General features: G+C 40.5%; 1 protein-coding gene across 1 annotated transcript in view; it reads right to left on the bottom strand.

The window, feature by feature from the left end:
* Positions 1–71: 71 nt before the first annotated feature.
* Positions 72–20471, bottom strand: part of csnk1g2b (casein kinase 1, gamma 2b) — a 29723-nt gene continuing 9323 nt past the window's right edge. The window contains 10 exon segments of the mRNA XM_063891091.1: positions 72–1214; positions 1978–2084; positions 3218–3319; positions 4644–4727; positions 5357–5505; positions 5604–5688; positions 7007–7092; positions 7986–8220; positions 8545–8693; positions 15077–15146. Coding sequence (XP_063747161.1) covers positions 1160–1214; positions 1978–2084; positions 3218–3319; positions 4644–4727; positions 5357–5505; positions 5604–5688; positions 7007–7092; positions 7986–8220; positions 8545–8693; positions 15077–15146 — 1122 coding nt within the window. The 3' untranslated portion in view covers positions 72–1159.

Genomic DNA, 20471 nt, shown 5'->3' with positions numbered 1-20471 from the left:
CTCTCAGACACACACACACACACACACACAATTTGGGACAGATTACATAAATCTCATTGCGGGACACTCACTTGAGCTTTAAACATTTTACTTAGAAAGGCACAAACTATGATTTCCTGGTAAATTATTTTTGAAGTAAGAAATAAAAATGGAAAGACATATCCTTTTTTTTCTTCATGTAAATCGACAACATTTTTCCATAACTCAGATATAAGCGTTGTGAAGGACTCTTCCTAGATCAGTCTTTATTAGGTTGTTTTCGTAATTGTTAATTTCAAACCCTTGAGTTTTCCACTGTAATTGTTTTCTTTTTTCCAAAAGTGCAATAATAATAAGAGAGCTTAATATCTGTTTCTCTCGATCTTCCACAGTACCTGAGGCCAGTGACTGTGCTACAAAGTCCACGTTGACAGACAGAAAGAAAGCCAGAGTGAAGAACAAAATTTAACTCCAGAACACTACAACATAAAAATAAGTTTTCAATGCAGGGATTTGATTTCGAAAACTGAGGATTCAATAACAAAAAAAGAAAAAAACAAAAACATAATAATCCTCCAAATTCAGTTTTAGAGATGAAATGCTTCCTGTGTCGCTCAGATTTAACATCAGCATAGTTCACCTTTTCCTCTTTACCTTGATCCCAAAACACACACCAAAGGAAGAAAAGAAAAAAAAATCCTAAAAAGGAGCAGATTTCATTCACGTGAACCACTCGAATGGTTCCCCTGATCAACAGCTGACAACACGCGCTCTTATGGAATCTAGAATACACAACTGTTTCAAACAGTATCTTTTTTCATATTCACGCCACGGTATTCGAGTTTCATTGTTACAGCTTTTTTTTTTTTTACTTTTTCTCAAGCCCCCGTTGTAATGCATGTACGTTTATTTTTCGTCGATAAAGGAATCAAGAGTCTGTTGTGGAGTCAGTAGAACTGCAACATTCCTTAAACTCGCCCGTAGCAGGGAGCACTGAGAACGACAGAGACAGCGCGAGGGGGGGGGGGGTACAGAGTGACAGTGGGAATAAGGTGAGAGGGATAAAGAGGTGAGGGGGAAGCTGGAAAGAGATAAGGGACAGAGGGGGAGTCTGTGTAGTTGCTTCCATTTAAAACTTGACAGTGACCACAATGTTTCAAGTTCTCTCCGTGCGCTTCTTTCACTTGTGCCTCTGGAGGGCTTTCCTCTTTCTCCTTTTGAAGAAACAACAGCACCTATAGGACAACAAAGGGGCACTTTTAGTTAAGAAATTATACATTTTGAGACACATCCATACAAATTATAAATTTTAAAAAACGTTTAACATACTGCTGGTTAGGGTTGGGTTTCAATAGCTCATGAACTGAAATCAACTCTGATCAACCTTTACCTTATTATAAGCAAACAGCAATGTAGAAAACATTCAGTGTGTTTACATGCTTTCTCCAATAAGCTTGTTATTTATTGTCATGTCAAACAAGAAACCTAGTTGCCGTAGTTGAGCTAGTGGATAAAACATTCCTACATTTCCTTAAATACATTTATTCTAGAGAACGAGTCTTGGCCATGTAAACCCCATTTCTAATTAGCTTTTTACAAAGAAACATGGCCCGACAAAGAGGGGACATAATAGAGATACGTTTTCATAATTAAATAATTAAATCCAGCATCTGACTAAAAAAAATGTAGACTCCGGCTGAATGGATTGGTTTCAGAGGCTGGCTGCACAGCTGTTTTTTTAAAGTGTAGATCAGGAAGCAACATGACTTTTATCACAAAGTGAGTTAAGTGAGTAGTGCTCCCTAGATAATGTCTGGGAAGGAGAGTCATCAAATCTAGATTTGACAAAAAAGAAATATTTTATAGATTTATTTTTTTATATATATTAGATTATATAAATAAAATTGAGCCCGGTATTTAGAATCTTTAAATTGCTATTAAACCCCAACCCTACTGCTGGCAATAAGTATTCTGAGCATCTGGACAGCTGTTCCATACTTGGTTTCGTCAGCCACTTCAACCTCGGTGGGAGCAGTGATGGGAGCGTTGGAGTGTCCGGCTGTGGGATCATCAGTGTTCAGCTCGCCATTTGTTGAACTCATGACCTGCACAAGGGCAAAGAGGAGACCAGAAAAATCAAACAAATATACTGAGAAGCACTGACTGCAGGGTGGGAATGAACGTTCACATAAAAATATGTAACCTTGTTTAACTCTATTGATGTTTCCTCTCAGATAAGGAGAGCTTCAGCATTAGACCTTCAGAGAAACTTCACATAAATTTGAAGCTTAGGCTCATATTTTTTCATGTTTGTTTTATAACTGAAGTAAAGTGCCCACATGGACATTGAAACAGGCTTGCTGTTATCAGTCCTCCTGGTTCCAAAAACCTCTAAGATACACAGCGATAAGCCCAATGTTTTAAAGTTGAAGCACTTAGTGAATGTCAGCTGTAGACTGTTGAACTCAAATGTGATTAAACTCAAACTGAAATGAGGGAAGTTTGAAAACCCCTGATCGAACAAACTCTGACTGCTGAAGCGTCAAACATATTTTAAGATGAATGAGGACTAGTATTGCAACAGGAGGAATGGTAACAACTGTTTCGGTGTGTATAAGGGCACGTAAATAATGTCTTAAAAAACATGTGAACATTTTGAACATATCCCTTTAAAGCTGCAATTCCATAAGCCAACACTAGGTAGCATATTTGTGCCGCAATTACAGAAGCCTCTGCTTTTCAAAAAGGCATACAACTGGCCTTTTTCAGTTAACATTGATCATATTTGGATTTTTTTATTTAGATGACTATACCAGAATTTTATTTAGGGAATTTCAGAAGAAAAAGATATCTAATCTGCTTTTAGCCTATCAATTAATAATTTGTTTTTCTAAGGACTTAAGATTCTTCAATTTATGAGGTTTGCATGTCAGTCACTTTTTAAATGCCATCTTTGTATGGCCCTTCCTGTGGGCTGCCTGTAGAGCAGATGAGACGAATGAAGCAGTGAGTGCGAACAGAACAAGCAAAGCACTGACACGCGGGGATTCAAACAGTGGAATGCAGATAGAGAGATAGAGAGAGAGAGAGAGAGAGAGAGAGACAGATAGAGAGAGAGCGAGAGAGAGAGAGCACCTGACAGGCAGGCAGTGCAGAGTCAGTGTGGGGGGGTCAGACACATACAGAACAATGTGGCTTCATGCATTAGCCACCAGAGCAGCAGCAGCAGCAGCAGTACCTGAACAGAGCCCCCCAGCCGCTCAGCTGTGAGGTGCGACCCCAGAGTCTCCTTATTGGTCACTGGAGTGGGCTGAGACTCACTTCCTTTGGGCTCAGGCGACTTGACGCAAAGAGCAAAAAGGGTTGAGGCAGGCGTTCGTGAGGTGGTAAGAAGGAGGAAGAGTGGGGGAAGGTTGTGGGGTGAGGAGTTGGGGGCGAGACGAATTTGTGTGTGTGGGGGGTGGGGGGGAGGTAGAGGTGTTGAGGGAGGAGGGACAAGGAGGAATGGGAGTGAATGAAAACAAAAACAAAAAAATTAAAGAAGACATCTTCCAAGCAGAAGCAGGCTTGTTAAGACAAACTATGTTAATAGAGGAGTAGAGGGAAGCTAAATTTAATGCGAAGCACAGAATAAACACACTGTTAAAGTCATGCAGGAGTAAAACAAAACAGCCTTGATCACCTCAACTAGCTCTGCATATTTAATTCATCACAGACACACTACTACTGTATTGAGTATTCGAGTAACAGCATCACAGGTTTAATTAAACAAATTGACTGTATACTTTAATAATCAATAAATATAACCTGAAACTACAGACACGTGTTTTTTTTTTAATGCAGCTAACTGTTTAACCAGGATGTTACAGGGTTTTACAGTCACGGGAAATGAGCTTTGAACTGGAGGCGGTGCTGTGCAAGGTTCAAAAGCGTGGCAAGACGTTGCCCAGCCAATTTTGTAATATGAAAAGCCGTAAAAAGAGGTTAGAGTCCAATCATAAAATCTAATGCACTCCCTTTCTGGCTGTACAGGAAACAATGAGTCAGACTCATCAAGTAATACAACCTGATTTCCGTGTTTTGTGTCTATCAGAAGGATTTCTTTAAAATGTTCTACCCTGTTACTAAACAAAAAAAGAACAAGGCTCGGATAGCATGCTAACAAAAGATAACAAAATAAATATCAATTCAACACTTTGTCACACACTAAGCATATATCTGGTCATTACTGGTATGAACAATGCAAATTGCATTTTCAACTCGTGCATGCAATGACTGGAGCTTAGAGTGGCACGGTGTGAAGAATAAATCGAAGCTGGAAACGGTGCTTTGTTTCCCAGCTGGAGGAGAACCTGCCTCATGATCGTCCATGTCGACTCATTTACTGGTAAAGCATCAATATTGTACAAGTCTTATTGTCTGAATGAGACTTTCAGGAAAGGTGATGTCACTGCTGAGCAGTCGGACTGTAGAAAGGAACATGAATTATGGAGAACTGAACGACAGCCATTTTCTCCAGAAAATTGATTACACTTGGACACAACAAAAGAAGCCTCACAGAGGAACCTGAATGACCAGACTAGCTTGTTGGTTGGTCAGATGGCTGGTTGCTAGATTGGTTGGTGGGTGTGATGTTTGTTGTGTTTTACTGCTAGTGGCCTCACCTGGTTTTTGGTCTGCTGTTGTGCTTTGTCTCTGCTGCTGGGCGGCAGGGGCGTGTCACTGGGGATAGGGCCTATTGGTGTGGGCTGTAGGTAAGACAAAGAAACAAACAGTGTCACAATTAAGACCATTTAAAAAAGGGACAGTTTAACCCAAAATCATATTGTGTCACTATTACCTTAGTGATTTCAATTTTTTTAAATGTGAATTGTAAAGGGTTTGAGCACTTCTGTAGAAATGCCTGCAGTCTCTCGAATATACACTCAAGAGTAATGTCTCTTTCCGAGATCATGACCTATTTGTTAACAGTTTCCTCAAGGAACAATTTTCTTTCTATAGATTTATACCTCCCAGCCGTATGAAAAGAAAGAAGGAAGGATTAGGGGCTAACGTTTACTTGTTGGCACTTTTATCAATGTAGGTTAATAAAAAGTACTACAGGTAAGAGGAACAACTTGCATTTTTTATTCAGTGGAGAACTGTCCCTTCTAAAGAGAAATAAAGACAAAAACTAGTGTCAAAAATTACAAAATGAAAATATCGAGCAACCATAACGTGAGCAATTTTACATGAGGCGGTTTGCTAAATGAATTGGTTATGATTTAATTGACAAACTATTTCAGTGAGATCAATAAATCAACTACAGCCTGAGGACTTGGTGGTCTAATCAAAGGAAGAGGGTAGGGTTTGAGTTGTTTCGGTAAGTGGCACTCACAAGTGATTTGCCGACCCAGTCATATTCATAGTCAAAGATATAGCTGTTCCTGTCGAACAGATCCGTGAAGAGCTTCCTCAAGTAGTCATAATCAGGCTTCTCAAAGAAGTCCAGCCTCCTCACATAGCGCAGGTAGGTGGCCATCTCTTCTGTAGCAAAAGAGAAAAACGTTAACTTGAAATCTAATTGAATAAGACAGAAACAAAATTAAATGTAAGAAAAAAGGAAGCTGTTGGTGTCTACTGACCAGGGAAGCTTTCACAAAGCACTTCAATCGGTGTCGCTCGTTTGGTGTCCCCAATTTTCTGATACCTCTCCTTCAAAGTGTCCGCCTGAAAGGGAGACAAGAAAAAGGAATATTACACACAAAATAAACACAAATACATAGTGGTGGGCAGTTTAAACAAATGGGTGAAATATTCAAATGTGTTTTATATTAGGCACTTGACTCGCAGGCAGATGCAATTCCTGGCTGGTCATTCTGAATTCTTGAGACAAATACAGATATGAATAGCACACAGGGCTGGTGCTTGTGCTTGTTTTTCTTCCAAGACTTTCACCATGTTACCAGTAAACACAGGAACCCCCGTTCAGCACAATCCTAGACCACTTTTACCGGAAGCTACAGCTACTCAAAAATAGATGTTTAGATCTGATACTGTAAACGTCAGTATCTGTCCCAAAAACAAAAAGGCAGTTTAAGTCAGGAGATTGTGTTGTCAGATAATGTTTATCATGTTCCTTCAATGTTTCTCTAACCATGTTAAACTTTTGTATCACTGTGTCAATCTATAGCCTCACTTTACACCAGTCCAATGCGTCTAAAATGGTCGCACTTCAGTACATTTACAAATATGCATGATCATCAGACGTTAAACGTGAGTCATCAGCACTCTAGTGTTGCCCATGTAAACCCACTATCCTCATATCTATGAGCCTGTAGCATTGTGCTGTATACTTCATCTGGTCACTCTACTCCTCATTGTATTTTGATGCCAACGGCTCATGAGTGTGTTGGTGAAAACTTGTTTTGGCTCGAGCCACCAGACATCCCCCACATTCATCTAGCAGGAGCTTCCTCCCACATAGCAAATGTTCAGATGAGGCGTCGTGTCTTCCAGTCCTTTCTTTGTACACCTTTGATTCTGACGCCTGCAGGCAGCCCATAAACTGCAGCTGTAACCTGCCCTCCTTGCACCTGTCGTCATACCGGTGTTTCTTAGTGCTTTAATCTCTCTCAGTGCACTGCGCAAAGCATGCATGGAGTTGGATTTCTTTGTTGAAAATGAACGAGCGAGCCCTCATCTACAGTAGTTTTAAGTTTGCATCCGGTTTTTTTAAGCAATACCACATGAAACATTCCCAGAGGTCTAAATAGTTTTTGTGTGGGTGACAAAGAGGGTCTTTAAGGTTCAACAAACAATCAGCTGGATGTGGGGAGACCTTGAGATGTCCCCAGTGTTAGATGATGATGTTGTTAGCTCCTTGTCCCTGAGGTCTTGATGATGATAGGTATAGAAGAGATAATGTAGTAAAGAGTGCTGCAGGCAAAGATGCATCTCTATTCTAAGCATTAAGAGGATTACAGGAGACTAATATAAATCAGTATGTCCCCACATTTGGATGATGTCAAATAGAACGCAAAAGTACCTTTAGGCCCTGCCAGGGTAGGCTTCCTCGGAGGAAGTACATGAACATGTGACCCAGCGCCTCCAGATCATCCCTTCTGCTTTGCTCTAGAAGAAGAAAGAGAAAATGGTGTTACCTGCATGAAATACATTCATTTTGTAGCCAGCTGGTAAGGTTAGTGGGAGACTGAGCAGTATGAAATGCAACATAATTATCCAGGACTTCAATTAATGACGTACATTATAAAAAGGCCATGATTAAGCTGGGAGGCGGGGGGCAAATCCTGCAACTCTAACAGTCTGAAGGCTTCCTCCCACTGATTAGCACTCTTACAAGAAGAGGGGAAGAACTAATCAGTGAAATCACCTCTTGAGCTGATTGGTTGGACTTAAAAAGGTCCAGTGTGTGAGATTTAGGAAGATCTTTTCACAGAAGTTGAAGACATTATCCATAACGGATTTTTTACTATGATGTATAATCACCTGAAACTAAGATCCAATGTTTTGATTATTATAAAATGAGCACATAATTTATAGAAAGTGGACAGACTTCCCTCGAATCCAACATGTTGCACTTGGCCTGTAACTACAGTAGCCCAGAGCAGAGAAACAACAATGAGAAGGCCTTTTATGTGTTTGTGATACCCAAAAGGTATGGCTGGGATATATTGACTAAAAACAAATCAAGTATTGTTTTACACCACACCTGATCAGGTTTTTTTCTCTCTCTTACATCCAAACTATATAAAAATGATTAACAACAGCAAAAAATACAAAGATGAATTCTACTATAGAACAGTAACTTTAAACAAATAACTGTGATAAACAAAAACTGCTTTAAAAAGCTCAGTTTTTAGAATGCCGAGTGAATGTTGTTGATGTATCTGTACACAGAACCGTTAGGACTTCCCCAATAAACTAAATGTAAATGTGGGCAAATCTTGTCTATGCAAATCTAAAGGGTGCATCAAACTACAGGCCTGCTCCAGAAACATTCTTACCCTTTCCCAAGTGTGTGTTGATGCTCATGTAGCGTGCCGTCCCAGTCAGACTCTTGTGCTCCCGGTAGGGGATGTGTTTTTTGGTCTCGGGGTCTATGTACTCTTTGGCCAGACCAAAGTCAATGATGTGGATGGTGTGTTGCCTCTTGCTTCCTGGCCGCCCAACCAGGAAGTTTTCTGGCTTTACGTCTCTGTATATCAGACTCTTGGTGTGGACGTACTCCATCCGCGTAATCTAGACACGCAATAAGCATGTATAGATTAGTCATTGAAATGTTAAACACTCAGTTATCCAAACAGATTTAAGTAACATTTAAAAACAAGATTTTACCTTAGGCTTAACTGAAGACAGAGCTTAATTACACTATTACTTTCAACTTACGTGCAAAATATTTTCAGATATTTATTCAATACATCAATGTCAGCAATGCTACAATACCTACCCTAGCATTCCCTCCCTAAAGTAGTCAGGGTGGCACTTTATTTTCAGTAAAGCTTAAAATAACAAAAGCTAGCTCATCTAATTATACACCTCCAGCACTCCTCCCTGGGGCCTTACCAGCTGTATGGCTATCATGAGGACGGTCTTGAGGGAGAAGGTTCGGTCACAGAGGTCAAACAGGTCCTCTAGACTGGGCCCGAGCAGCTCCAGCACCATGGCATTGTATTTCCCGCAAGGACCAAAGTAGTACACCTGAGGGATTCCCTCTGTGGAGACACAAATACACACAATAAAGTGAGTGGACTTCTGAAACGATAACATATTCTCCTCTGACAAGATTTTGTTCGTAGGTTGAGAGTGGACGGCGCATGCGGAGAAAAGCACCAGAAACCACTGAACCATGGCTCTCTTGGTGATAAGGGTGCAGAGAGCAGCATGAAAAATCTGCTGAGGTCATCACAGTGTTGTAGCATAAAAATGTGGTCGGTGCACTGTGTCTTTCTTCTTTTGTATTTCTCAAGCAATCATTTATTCTGTGTCATCCTTGCGTCATATGAACCGTGGATAGAATTGATTACTCACGGTTTTCCAAATATGGTGACCTGGTTCAATACTTGCACTGGTACAATACATATAATTATTAGTGAGGAGAATATGCAAGTACAGTGAAAGGCACTTTATGAATCATCACCCTGGTTTCTGATAAGAACGTTAATGAGAAGGCTCTTCATCATCCAAACTGCAGCAATGACAAAGTGCACTTAAGTTGGCTTTCCTCAACAGGTTTGTCAGAAACAGGCATGGCCTACAGTTGCTTTAACTTCAAAGTAGGATTAAAGGGTAAGGTGTCCAAAAAAACACCAGTGACAGTTAACAGCACACTGCCAACAACTGTAAATAGCCTTTGCGACGAGAAACCACCACACCCATTTTGTGGTAATCTGTATGACTTCGGAAGAATGTGGATGGATCAACATGGCAGTATGTGCTGTCTTAAAGTATTTCGATGTTTGCCAGTGGGAAAGGTGGGGCGTGGGTATATATTTTTTAAATCTGAAAATCACCATGGCAAACTCCAATTTTTTACTAATTGGGTGCAATGTTTGGTAATAAAACCCCTCAAAAACAAAGAGTCTCAATGAACTAATGATGCTGTTTCCCAATGTCTGCCTGACTCAGACTTTAAAGCTTTGTCACAATAAAATGAATTACTGGAGCCTGTAAGGAACCAACATCGTATTAAACAAACACTCTTGAATAACATTCAACAGCTCACTGGATAAAGATATGTTATGCCACGTACGTAGACACAAAAAAACAACTCATTGATCAAACAGTTTACAGCCCTGATCCATGGAAATGTCAGAGGCATTTTAGAACTCTCAAGCGCATATTTGCCTGTGTTCTGATACACGGTCAGAAAAGTTGGAGCCTATCAATACATACAGCTTCAAATGCTAAAACGGGTATCAGCACGAGATATCACGTTATCATTTCCTTTATCAGCTATTTAAACCTACACTTGCTGCCTGATTCGTACTGTGGATTTTGTTTTTAACCCACAGGTATCAGACTGGTCCTCTGATCTTTCCACAATCAAAACCACCAGTTATCTCCCTGAAAGCTCACTAACAATAAGACACCACATCAGTGCCACTTCAAGAGCAGGCGGAGCAGTGAGGACTGAGACAGTTACACAGAAAGATAAAGAGAATCAATGAGATAAAGATCCAGAAACGGAGACAGAGATCGAAACAATCGGCAAGCACATTTCTACTCGTCTGTAAGAGAAATTAATAAAAATTTGACAGAGATAAATGAGAGTTAGGAATTGTACGTATTCAATTTTGATTGTGTCAACTCCTCGCCAGGGGGAGAGTTTACAGTCAGATTTATCTGATTTACCTCTCAACATCAGTCCAACAAGACAGACCGCACATACAGATGCAAACTGACGCACACACTCCCATGCATGCACATACATAGGCACACACAACACCTGTTTGCTCTTTAGTCTGTGACTTTCCCAGTAATGAAGCCCATGACAGATGAGGCAGTGATAAGAGATCATTGGGATGGCTGATTCATCAAAGCCTGGCCCAAATCTAGAGGGCATTCAAAGCACAGTCATCACGAGAGGAAAAGCACACGTGTAATATAATCTTCAGCTGGTGGATGTGAGCAAAGTCTAGAGGTTTACAGCAGCTGTAAGCACCGCTCTTGTTGGAAAAAGCACACAGCACAATTTAGGGGTTATTTCGGTCTAAACCTTAATATATATCGTGATATAACTCGCATAGAATAGCTCTGCAAAATAGTTTATACGTGATGGTTAACAAAAAAAATCAACCACAATATCAAAACACTGAAATAAATATCCAATGCAGCAAATAGTCTCTAACAGGAAGCAGTAAGCACTTCAAAATCAGAATGATAAAGCATGAGTGCCAAACATTATTTTGATCAGACAACAATGGTGATGTCTTCATAAGCTCTAAGCCAATAACCCTTTCAGCAGGAGGCTTGTCTCCATGATGAACAATAGGAATACTCAATCAAATCTGTATCAATAAATGTCTATAATTTTTTTGCATAACATCAAAACTACATCCAACTATGTTCAGCATTATGGGATATGTTCTGCCTTTCATTGTAGCCAATGTCAGCTGTGCTCTGACCCCCGCTGTCTTGAAAATACGAGACAATCCAACCTATTGTATCTGCGAGCAGGCCTTCTGAGGCGACACAGTAAGAGGGGAGGCTGCATCATAGCAGCTGAAGACAATGTTGCCCTACAATGAAATGCCAGAGTTAAGGGCCAGAGCGGAGAGGGCTGGAATAGAGAGGAGGAGAGGAGGACAGGGGATGCGTATTAAAGATTTAGATCATGGAGTCGAGTGCACTGAGAGGAGAAGAAGACGTGACTTCCATTAGGCCCAGTGCTCTGGAGATGTTCTCACAAGGCTGAAATGTGATCAGCAGTGGAGCTTGCACAGACCTGGACCTGTTAATGCAACAGAGCTCGTGAACAGAACTATCCAACAAAATGCCATTTGGCTGAAAATCTAGTGAGGGAATTTACAACAGCAATACCCTATTTTGTAAACAATTCTATTTACCTAATATTTAAAGCTTCTAAAGTCAGATTTAAAATTTTAACTGGGGCAGTTTCCCTCTAAGGCGAGACCCTCTTCATTCATTGGGAGCATAATGATAAGGTTCCCTGTAAGCTGGACTAGACCTTTTGTCTTTGAAATTATTCATGAGCAAGTTGTCCGTTTTTATATAAACCATTGTAACGCTGCATAATGTTCTAGTTGGCCTAATTTGATGTCATACATTGCATCCTTTCCACTATGACTGCTGTTCAAATGAGATGCTGAAATGACTCATCATCAAGCCCTACAAATAGATATTTGGTCAAGCCACCATTAGAAAAATGAAATACTGGGAAACAATAATAATGTCACAATAAAAGGAATCAATTTTAGAAACTATTACATGCTTTGACATGGCATGCATAAGAATCCATGATTTACATAATATAACCTCATCATAGACCCTTCGTCACTGACGAGGCATATCCCTCCCTTAAAAGCCTTGATGGCGCTCATAAATATTCACAGGCATGCTGATGATTATCATCACTGAATGATTTTCAAGAGGAAATCCCTCCTTATGTGACACTCATTACAGTGACAGACACGCAATAGTGTATCCATGACTGCATGAAGTAAATTAGACACCGACAAATGGTTAGACAGTTGCTCCATAAAAACTGCAAATCGATCCATTTTCTGGGGCCACATTTAAAATGTGTAAACTTAACAGAATATGACACCCATCTGTCCTTAGACCCTCAAACCATCTCTGCAGCCATTCCACTGATGACAAGTAGCTACAACACAAAATTCTCTACTATAATCAGCACGTTTATCAAAATAAATACAACTTTGTGAATAGATCTGCCCTTTCCTTGTTGTTCAGAGTTTCATTCTCTATGTTTTTTGCACTTATTGTCGCTTTGGAGAAAAGCGTCAGCCAAATTAATTGTAATGTAATTTGTTGGTATTACTTATGCAACAAAAAAATGACGGGTCAATTATACATTTTCGCAAATATCAGTGACCTGGGAGGTTGATCCGGCAGGGATCTGTTCAGGACAGGAGAGAATTAACAGTGTGCAGATAAGCTCCTCCTGGGCGATAAGCGCTGAGTCGTCCATGCTGTGACATATTTGAGGCTCTTGGGTGCAGGACTAACAGGGTCACATGTCCCCATTTAGCAAAGTTGACAACATAAGTACTTTTAATCTGTTGCCTTGACTCCTCCCATGCTAGACAGACAAGCCAGCCTTTTTGCCATATCATCATGGAGCTAGCCAGTCCTCAGCAGATGACCTGCTCAAAAGTCTGGTAATATTGTAGCCCATAATTCTGTTCAGAAGGAGAAACACACCATCTTCTAAACATTATGAACATTTGGATATCAACAGGTTTTTGGATAGGATATGCGCAAATATCCCAAGACGTGCAGCAGGAACTAGAATCACTGAGTCAAGTCACTAATAGTGTAATTATGTTCAGCACACATCAAACAGCGTCATGTCAGCTTGTTCTATTATTCACCTGTGCCTGTGACTTGTGTATAAGGGCTAGGAATATGTGGTAATGTTGCACAACCCCAGTCTTGCGTCAATAAGAGTGAGGCTGAAGGTCTGCAGTGGTTATATTAGAAGAGAAGATTGTGAGGAAGCGTTTAATGCACCAGAGGGAACAACCAAAGGCAGATAGAGACATGTGCCTGTACGATAGGAATCCTCCCGTCAGGTAAATGGTAGAGGAAATGACAATTACGGTTACTTTTGAGTTTATGTGGAGGCATGCTTTGAGGAAAAATTTGCTCAGAGATCAGAATGACGGCCATAAAAGAAGGGGCCACACCCTGCTAGCAATGCACGCGAGAGAATTTCCCTGCCATCTGCAAGCAGCACACAGTCAATCAGGGAGGCAGAGGATACTGTGGGAAGCTATCCAAGTAGACACACCATAATGGCCTGGCTGCTTTTAGAGGGCCATCTAAAAATAGTCAAGGACTGCCCCAATGCCCCACCTCCTTATCAACAGAGGAGGGCTTTGCTCCGGCATAAGGAGCCAGGAAGCTGGCATGTGTCACCAAATTAGAGCACAACACATTTGTGATACCGGGGAGGATCACTGGAACAACAGTCGGGGATATTTGATTTTTCCAATCTAATTCTTATACAGTGATCACCATGACCAGTCACACTGATGATTTAACAAAGCCTATGTTTTACTCAACGTTAAAAAGTATTTAATGCCAGAATACACAGCATGGCTACAGCTATGTACTGATACGCACACTAGTAGTAGAGCCAAAAGCCCAGCTACAAAACATATACCCACACAGAAACTCTCCGAACAGGGGAGTATAATGCTTCCAGTGACTGTCACTAGACTCCTGGTCTGTCCAGCAGAAAAACTGAGAATCTGACAGTAGCTTCCCATAGCTCCTAGGTCTGACTGCCAGCTCTACATCGCTCTCCATGCTACACTGAAAGAATCTTCAGTCTTCCCCATGTTGCCGGACCATATGTGCTTTCTACCAACATCGGTCCTGACTATATTTTTATTTTTAAAAAATGGGTGGGAAGGTTGGAGCAGAATTTGAGTGAGAAGTTACCCCTTTAATAGACTAAGTTAGCATACTATAATTTAAGCTAAAACATGTAATAAAATGTGATTTGGGACATGTATTTACTTAATTACAAAGGACAAAAAAAGAACTAATTGCGCATTAAGATTTAGTTTGTTGCAGAATAAGAGACTGCAGACCTTTCTATCTAAGTAGTAGGGACATGTTTGCAATCTGTGTCTGCATTTAAGACTGAGCTTGAGTGTTCGACTCATGCATAGACACAAACATGACAGGTGAGCTTTTCCAAAAACAGCCAGCCAGGCCGTGATGTGGAAATAAATCTAGTCCCAGTTCCTCCCAAACATCTGACTCTGCCTTCTCTCTCTCACTCTCTGTAACTAACTGACCAGCCAGACCAGATCAAAGAGCTGCTGCCCTGGAGCCACTGCAGCTATGCATCATAGCACATTAACATGTTCGGCAGGGCTGTAGGAGAAAACACTCGGGTACTATAGAGGTGGGATTAGAAGCGAGAAAGCAGGCTCTCCTTGCAGCGACAGAGACACCACAGATGTAGAGACACAGGATGTGAAATTTGCCCTGAAGTAGAATGGTTGTTGTTGTTGTTGTTGTTGTTGTTGTTGTTGTTGTTGTTGTTTTCTTTTCCACTTTGCCTTACTTAGCTGGCAATTTCCAAATGAATAAAAAGGTTATTTTCCTGAATAGATTATGTAAATCTGAAAACAGTGGTCTCACATAGTAGCGCAAATTGGAAAACCGAGCTTTTACAACAAAAAAAACATGACCTGTGCTAATTGAATGACAACAGAAGGCCAATCCTTTTTTAGATGCAAAATAAAAAACTAAGGTATTCAAACGTGAAAATGTCTTTCTGCTGAGCCAAATGCTGTGTGAAAAGGCCCATTTACATTCAAGTCAGTATGGTGCTGTCTATCAGAGACTTATAGTAAACTGTCTGCATCTCTCTTACCTGAATTTCCCAACTGTTTGTAAAATCTATACTCCAAGTGGAGCTGAGGCGCCCTGGACTTTATAGGTTCCTGAATGAGAGAAGAGAAGAGAAAGCCAAATTAGTGTTAAATATTACATAACATTAGGTAATGTCCAACACAGTATACTTGTACAATGACATGTAGGCCTTTTGGCTAAATTCAAAGTGAAGAGGGGAAAAAACATCGTTATATATACTGTATTTCTATATATAAATTTAAAGTAAGGAAAAAAACATGAATACTTGAACAGCTTTCAGTTCACACAATGAGGAGGAGTTATAGATTCATTAAACACCACAGAAGTTAAGAGCTTCACCGCCAGGGAAGTGACAGCATACAAATCAACATGATTAACCCGGCCTGCAATTAACTTAAATACCTACAGTACAATGTTGTTCGAATTTCGATGCCTAATAATATTTAAATTAAGTCTGAGGTCTGACTTATGGGATGTGAGAAGATAAAGAGCATTTCCAGCCGGTGAACAGCAGGCTTTTGTGATGACATGGCGATAATCAACCCACTTTGACATATTGTTCATGATATCGCTAGCTCCAGCTTTACAACCTAAAACGTAATCTGATTAACGGCCACTCCTATGATGACAAGGGCATTATGGACAAACGTGGAGAGGATAGAAAAAAACACCCAACTTAATTCCTTTCCTTAATCTTCAATAGCTGTGACACAGACAGGGCTAAAGCCTATGTCCACAATAGCAGAATGCAGTTCCCCTTTTCACACACTGTCAACCAGCTGGCTGTACATGAAACATCCATACTCAACATTTACCTCCAAGTCAGGTAAATGGGAATGTTTCTACCGTTTGAGTTGAATTATACAAAGTAAATACAGTTAGTAATAAAGACTAAAGGATGGACATGACTAGTGGTGCACGGTGCACCGATACTAGAAAGGTATCGCGACACCCTGCCGTTAAAAATGCAACGATTCCCCCATTTCATTAGTATCGCTACATTAAGAATGACATTGTTTTAAAAATGTCTTGTGTGTGTTAAGCGCTCTGCTTCCACTCCCTGCAGCCGTGCCTGCAGTGCCTCCCCTCTCTCATGCACGCTCTAGCTGTTGTATCATGTGACAAAACGAGAGCATGGCTGCAAGTGCGAGTGCTATTGCCGATGCGACTCGGCTTGTTGACAAAAAAAGACGCAGGAAACGAAATTTGGAAGTATTGTGTTTACATCTCTGCTGACGGAGAACACGCAGCTCTACATGGTCACCGCTGCAGCTCCGCCCGTTGTGACAGGACCCGTGCACCGAGCAAAACACGTACTTCAAGTTAAAGACCTAACATACTTAACTACATCTCGAACTAGCTAAACTAGTTATAAATATGTTTATTCTTCACTGTCGAGTCACTCATTACTGGATCATTCAGCTGCATGAGACGGATACGACTGGCTGTCAGGAGAGGGAGAGAGGGAGAGGGGAAAAGAGAGAACTCCATTTATTTCTCCTGTGTTATTACCCAAAGTTAATGTAAACTTTTGAATAATGTAGTTCATCTACTATAAGTAGTTTGTTTGACTGATTTTTTTCCCCAGGTTTGAAATAAAGCACAATGACATTTCAGACGGTTTCCCCTTTTATAAGAAACGTATCGAAATCGCAATTCTTGACTTGGTATCGGTATCGAAACAAAAATATTGGCATCTTGACAACACTAGACGTGACTTGTAACCTTACAACTCCACATTTATAAAAAAGTGCCCAAACATTTAGCCAAGCAACTTCTCAAGCGGTGCTTAAAGTAAGATTTAATCTTGAAAAGTGTTTCCCTAGAGCATCTAATTCCACGGCACTTCTATTTTGGATTATATGAAATAAAAGCTGTTAAGCTCCCACAGTCACTCCATTAAGCCTTTATTAAATCAGGAGCATTTTCTCCTCTGCTGCCCTGCTACCACGTAGGAGTGCAAACACAAAGTATGCGCCTTGTTCAACACGATAAAATACTTCCTTTTCTATGCTTTTGTGTTGGAGAATCTCAGTCCAATATTTTAGACAATGGTAAGATATTTGCAGATATTACCAGTGGTTAATTCAATTAGGTAAGAATTCATTTTGAAACGCTTTGATAAAAGGGAAAGAATTGACGATAAAAAGGAGAAACAAACATCTGGCAAACACTGCAGGAACTATGGAGTCTTACAGCTTGATTTTGGTAATAAAACTAAAAAGCAGCCATACATGGGTATGTTGAGAATATACGTTAGCTTTTAACAATTTGACTAAAAGCTTCCAACATGCAATAGAGATGATTGATGTCAACATGGAAAACTTTACATTGCTACAAAAACCCATGCTTAATCCTGCTAACACAGGAGAAGTAAGCAGCTAGTGTGCATGCTGGGGGAAGAAATTAAGAGTGGAAACAGGATGGTAATACAGAGGAGGAGAGGCCTGTAGGAGGAAGACACGTGACGAGTTTGGGAGGCAGAGCGGGGAACTGCTGTAGCGCCATCCACCTCCCACATCAACATGAACAGCAAGCAAGTCTCTCACAAGTCAGGCTATGCCAACGAGGAAAGAAAACATAACAAATATATAAATAATGAGTAAAAACAGATGGCATAAAACCACAGGACCCTTTAAAACAGCTTACAATAGGAAACAGAGGCTTATGGCAGCTTTACGTACTTAGTAGTCAACTGTATTCCTAGCAGATGGACTAAGCTACGGTTGTGTAAATGACCAAGCTGCAAATGACTTATGTAACATCTTGCATATGACCAGAGATGTTCACAGAGCTAACCTGATCAAATAACCTTTGATCTGCGTGCTGACATGTTCCTAGGACCCAGCAGCGCTGCACCTCTGGTAATGTTTTGGGACGATGGGTGTTGCTTTTTAAGGGTTCTGACAATTACCATGATATTTAAAAATGTAATATCATTTTAGTGATACACCAAAATACTGTGGAAATGATCTGGCCTGTTTTAAGACAAAACTAACAATAACCCAAGTTGAAGATACATTTGACTGCATTGTATTTCTATCTAGATGATGACAATGAAAGAGTGAATTCTTTCGGCAAAGATGGTGTCATGCAGTGAGCAGCTTTATGCCAGGTGTGCTGTCCTGTGTCGAGGGCAGCTGACCTGCAAACTAGAAGGGCCCTTCCCTTCTGCTGCAGTAACATCTCCACCTCAGCTGTTACACACTACAATTATGTTGAAATGTATTTGGAGAAATATGATTTTTACCGGTTATCTCATCTGTTGTGCCTTCATGTTAATAGTTCTGTTTTGATTGATTACATGTGTTACATCCACCTACTTAAGTTTCTACCTAAATCTGCATTATGTATAGTAAAGTAAGCGTAAATGCTACTGGAATTGTAGTTTCTGGCTTTTTTTATACGTACATGTCTGTGCCTGTTAACAGACCACCTCACATGTTACAATGTAAGACCAAAACAACCAATCAGATACCATCATTTCTACAGCCACCCTCATTGGCTGGCTTCCCAGTGAAATCTCAACGAGGATTGCAGGGAAGTTGGACATGAGCACATATACTGACCTACACTATCTACTGCTCACAGCTGAAAGCTTAGATATTTGTCGATATCAGTGCTACGAGCTAACGCTGCCTTAGTAGGATCAAATCCTGTAATTACAGCAGCCGGTGGACGGGTGCGAGAAGAAATGTTACGTGCCATTTCAAGGATCCCTCTTAGAGTGAAATACTTGAAGCCTCTACCAATATATGGTTATGTCATGACGGATTAGATGGTGATTTCTGTGTTTTAACCTGTGGTAGCCTCAGTACAGTGCTGTGGATGGAGCGAGCCATCAGTCCCACACAGAGTCCTCTTACTGGGATTAACCAACTCTGCATATGATGTCATCTGGGCTAAATCTGATCTCTGCTCCAACACAGCTGAGAAAGATCAGATTTGACCTCAGTGACAGCATGGAGTTATGACCACCAAATGAAGGGAGGAACGGGAAAACTATCAATGATAAAAGCAAGAGTGAACCAAAACATGTTTTTGTGAGGATTAAGTTTTCGGTCAAAACTTAAAATGAGCAGTCAAAGCTAAAAAGACATTGTGGAGATTAATCGTATTAACTATTTTAAAGCTAAAATTGTATAAATACACTTGTTACAGCTTTGCAAATGGGAACATGGTTTTGGCCTTGTTCGGACACGTTATAACCAAACGATTTACCTATAAATCAAGAAAAAATGGTCAAACTACATATTGAAAACAGGTGGTTACCATACAGCCAACTGTCTACTGATTGGGACTTATACGGCAATATTCTAAAATTATTGATTTCATAATTCAGTTGAGAGGATGTACAATAGAGACACGGTGCAGTAAAATAGAGACAAACTAAATCCTGCTTTTTAAAACATTGTATAAGCTTGGAGTAAAACAGACAGCTGCAATGATGTAATGTAAAGCATTAAAAAAAACATCTGTGTCGTTTATCAACTGTAAAGCCAGTGTGACATTCAACGCGTTCATGCATAGGTCTATGTGTGTGCCATGTTCAGGGGAACAGAACCAGCATTATGCATAAGGCCCAGAATAGACCCTGACCTTTGCCTGACACCCAGTAAACAATTTCACAATATGCAACTGGCATACGACTCCCCACATCTTAGACCGCAAAACTCAAATGTCAACATAGTGTATCTCTACTCAGCAGCCTCTACAGAAGCATCAATGATTCTAACTGCTCACTGTGAGGCTAAAACAAATGGAGAAGATTGAGGTGTGTGTGTGTATCTCTTTATGATTGGAGGTGTCTATGTTTGGGAGGTGGTGTTAAGGAGCGAGTGGTGTCAGAAAGCAACAGCTGGCCGGTATCCAGCACTTCTCCTGTTTCAGCTCAGGTTTAACACACCCAGATGGATCCATCAGCTGCCCCCCCCCCCCCAAATAACGACAATCTGGCACTGCTTGATATCAGACATAATTAGACATCAATTGCATGTTAGAGAGAAGATTACTAGAGTGGGGTGCCCATGACCTTTGACCTATGCTCACTCCATGTGCTTCTGACAATCATCATGATTAAGAAGTGCTTACATTGTTTTGAAATGCTTACACTTTGGAACCACATTTGTTGTAGGAGAGGTGTGGTACAGCCAAATTAAAAAGGAGTGACAATTAACGTATAAAGCTATCTTACGGACAACTAAAAACGGCTTCAGACGTCTGTATAATTTTCCTTGGGCGAGTCTAAGGGAGCTGCCTCAAAATTGGTGTGAATGTTAAAAAAAACAGCAAGGGTTCAGATTGTGTTGACTTTTATAATGGAAACAGTGTTTGACTCAGGAAACCCGCATTTGTTTTGTTGAGTTATGCTGGTTCTTTTACAGCACGCTTTATAG

This window comes from Eleginops maclovinus, chromosome 9, assembly GCF_036324505.1.
Source record: "Eleginops maclovinus isolate JMC-PN-2008 ecotype Puerto Natales chromosome 9, JC_Emac_rtc_rv5, whole genome shotgun sequence".
In the NCBI taxonomy this organism is placed as follows: Eukaryota; Metazoa; Chordata; class Actinopteri; order Perciformes; family Eleginopidae; genus Eleginops; species Eleginops maclovinus.
Note: the sequence above shows the minus strand (reverse complement) of the source record. Positions and strands in the feature narration are given on the sequence as shown.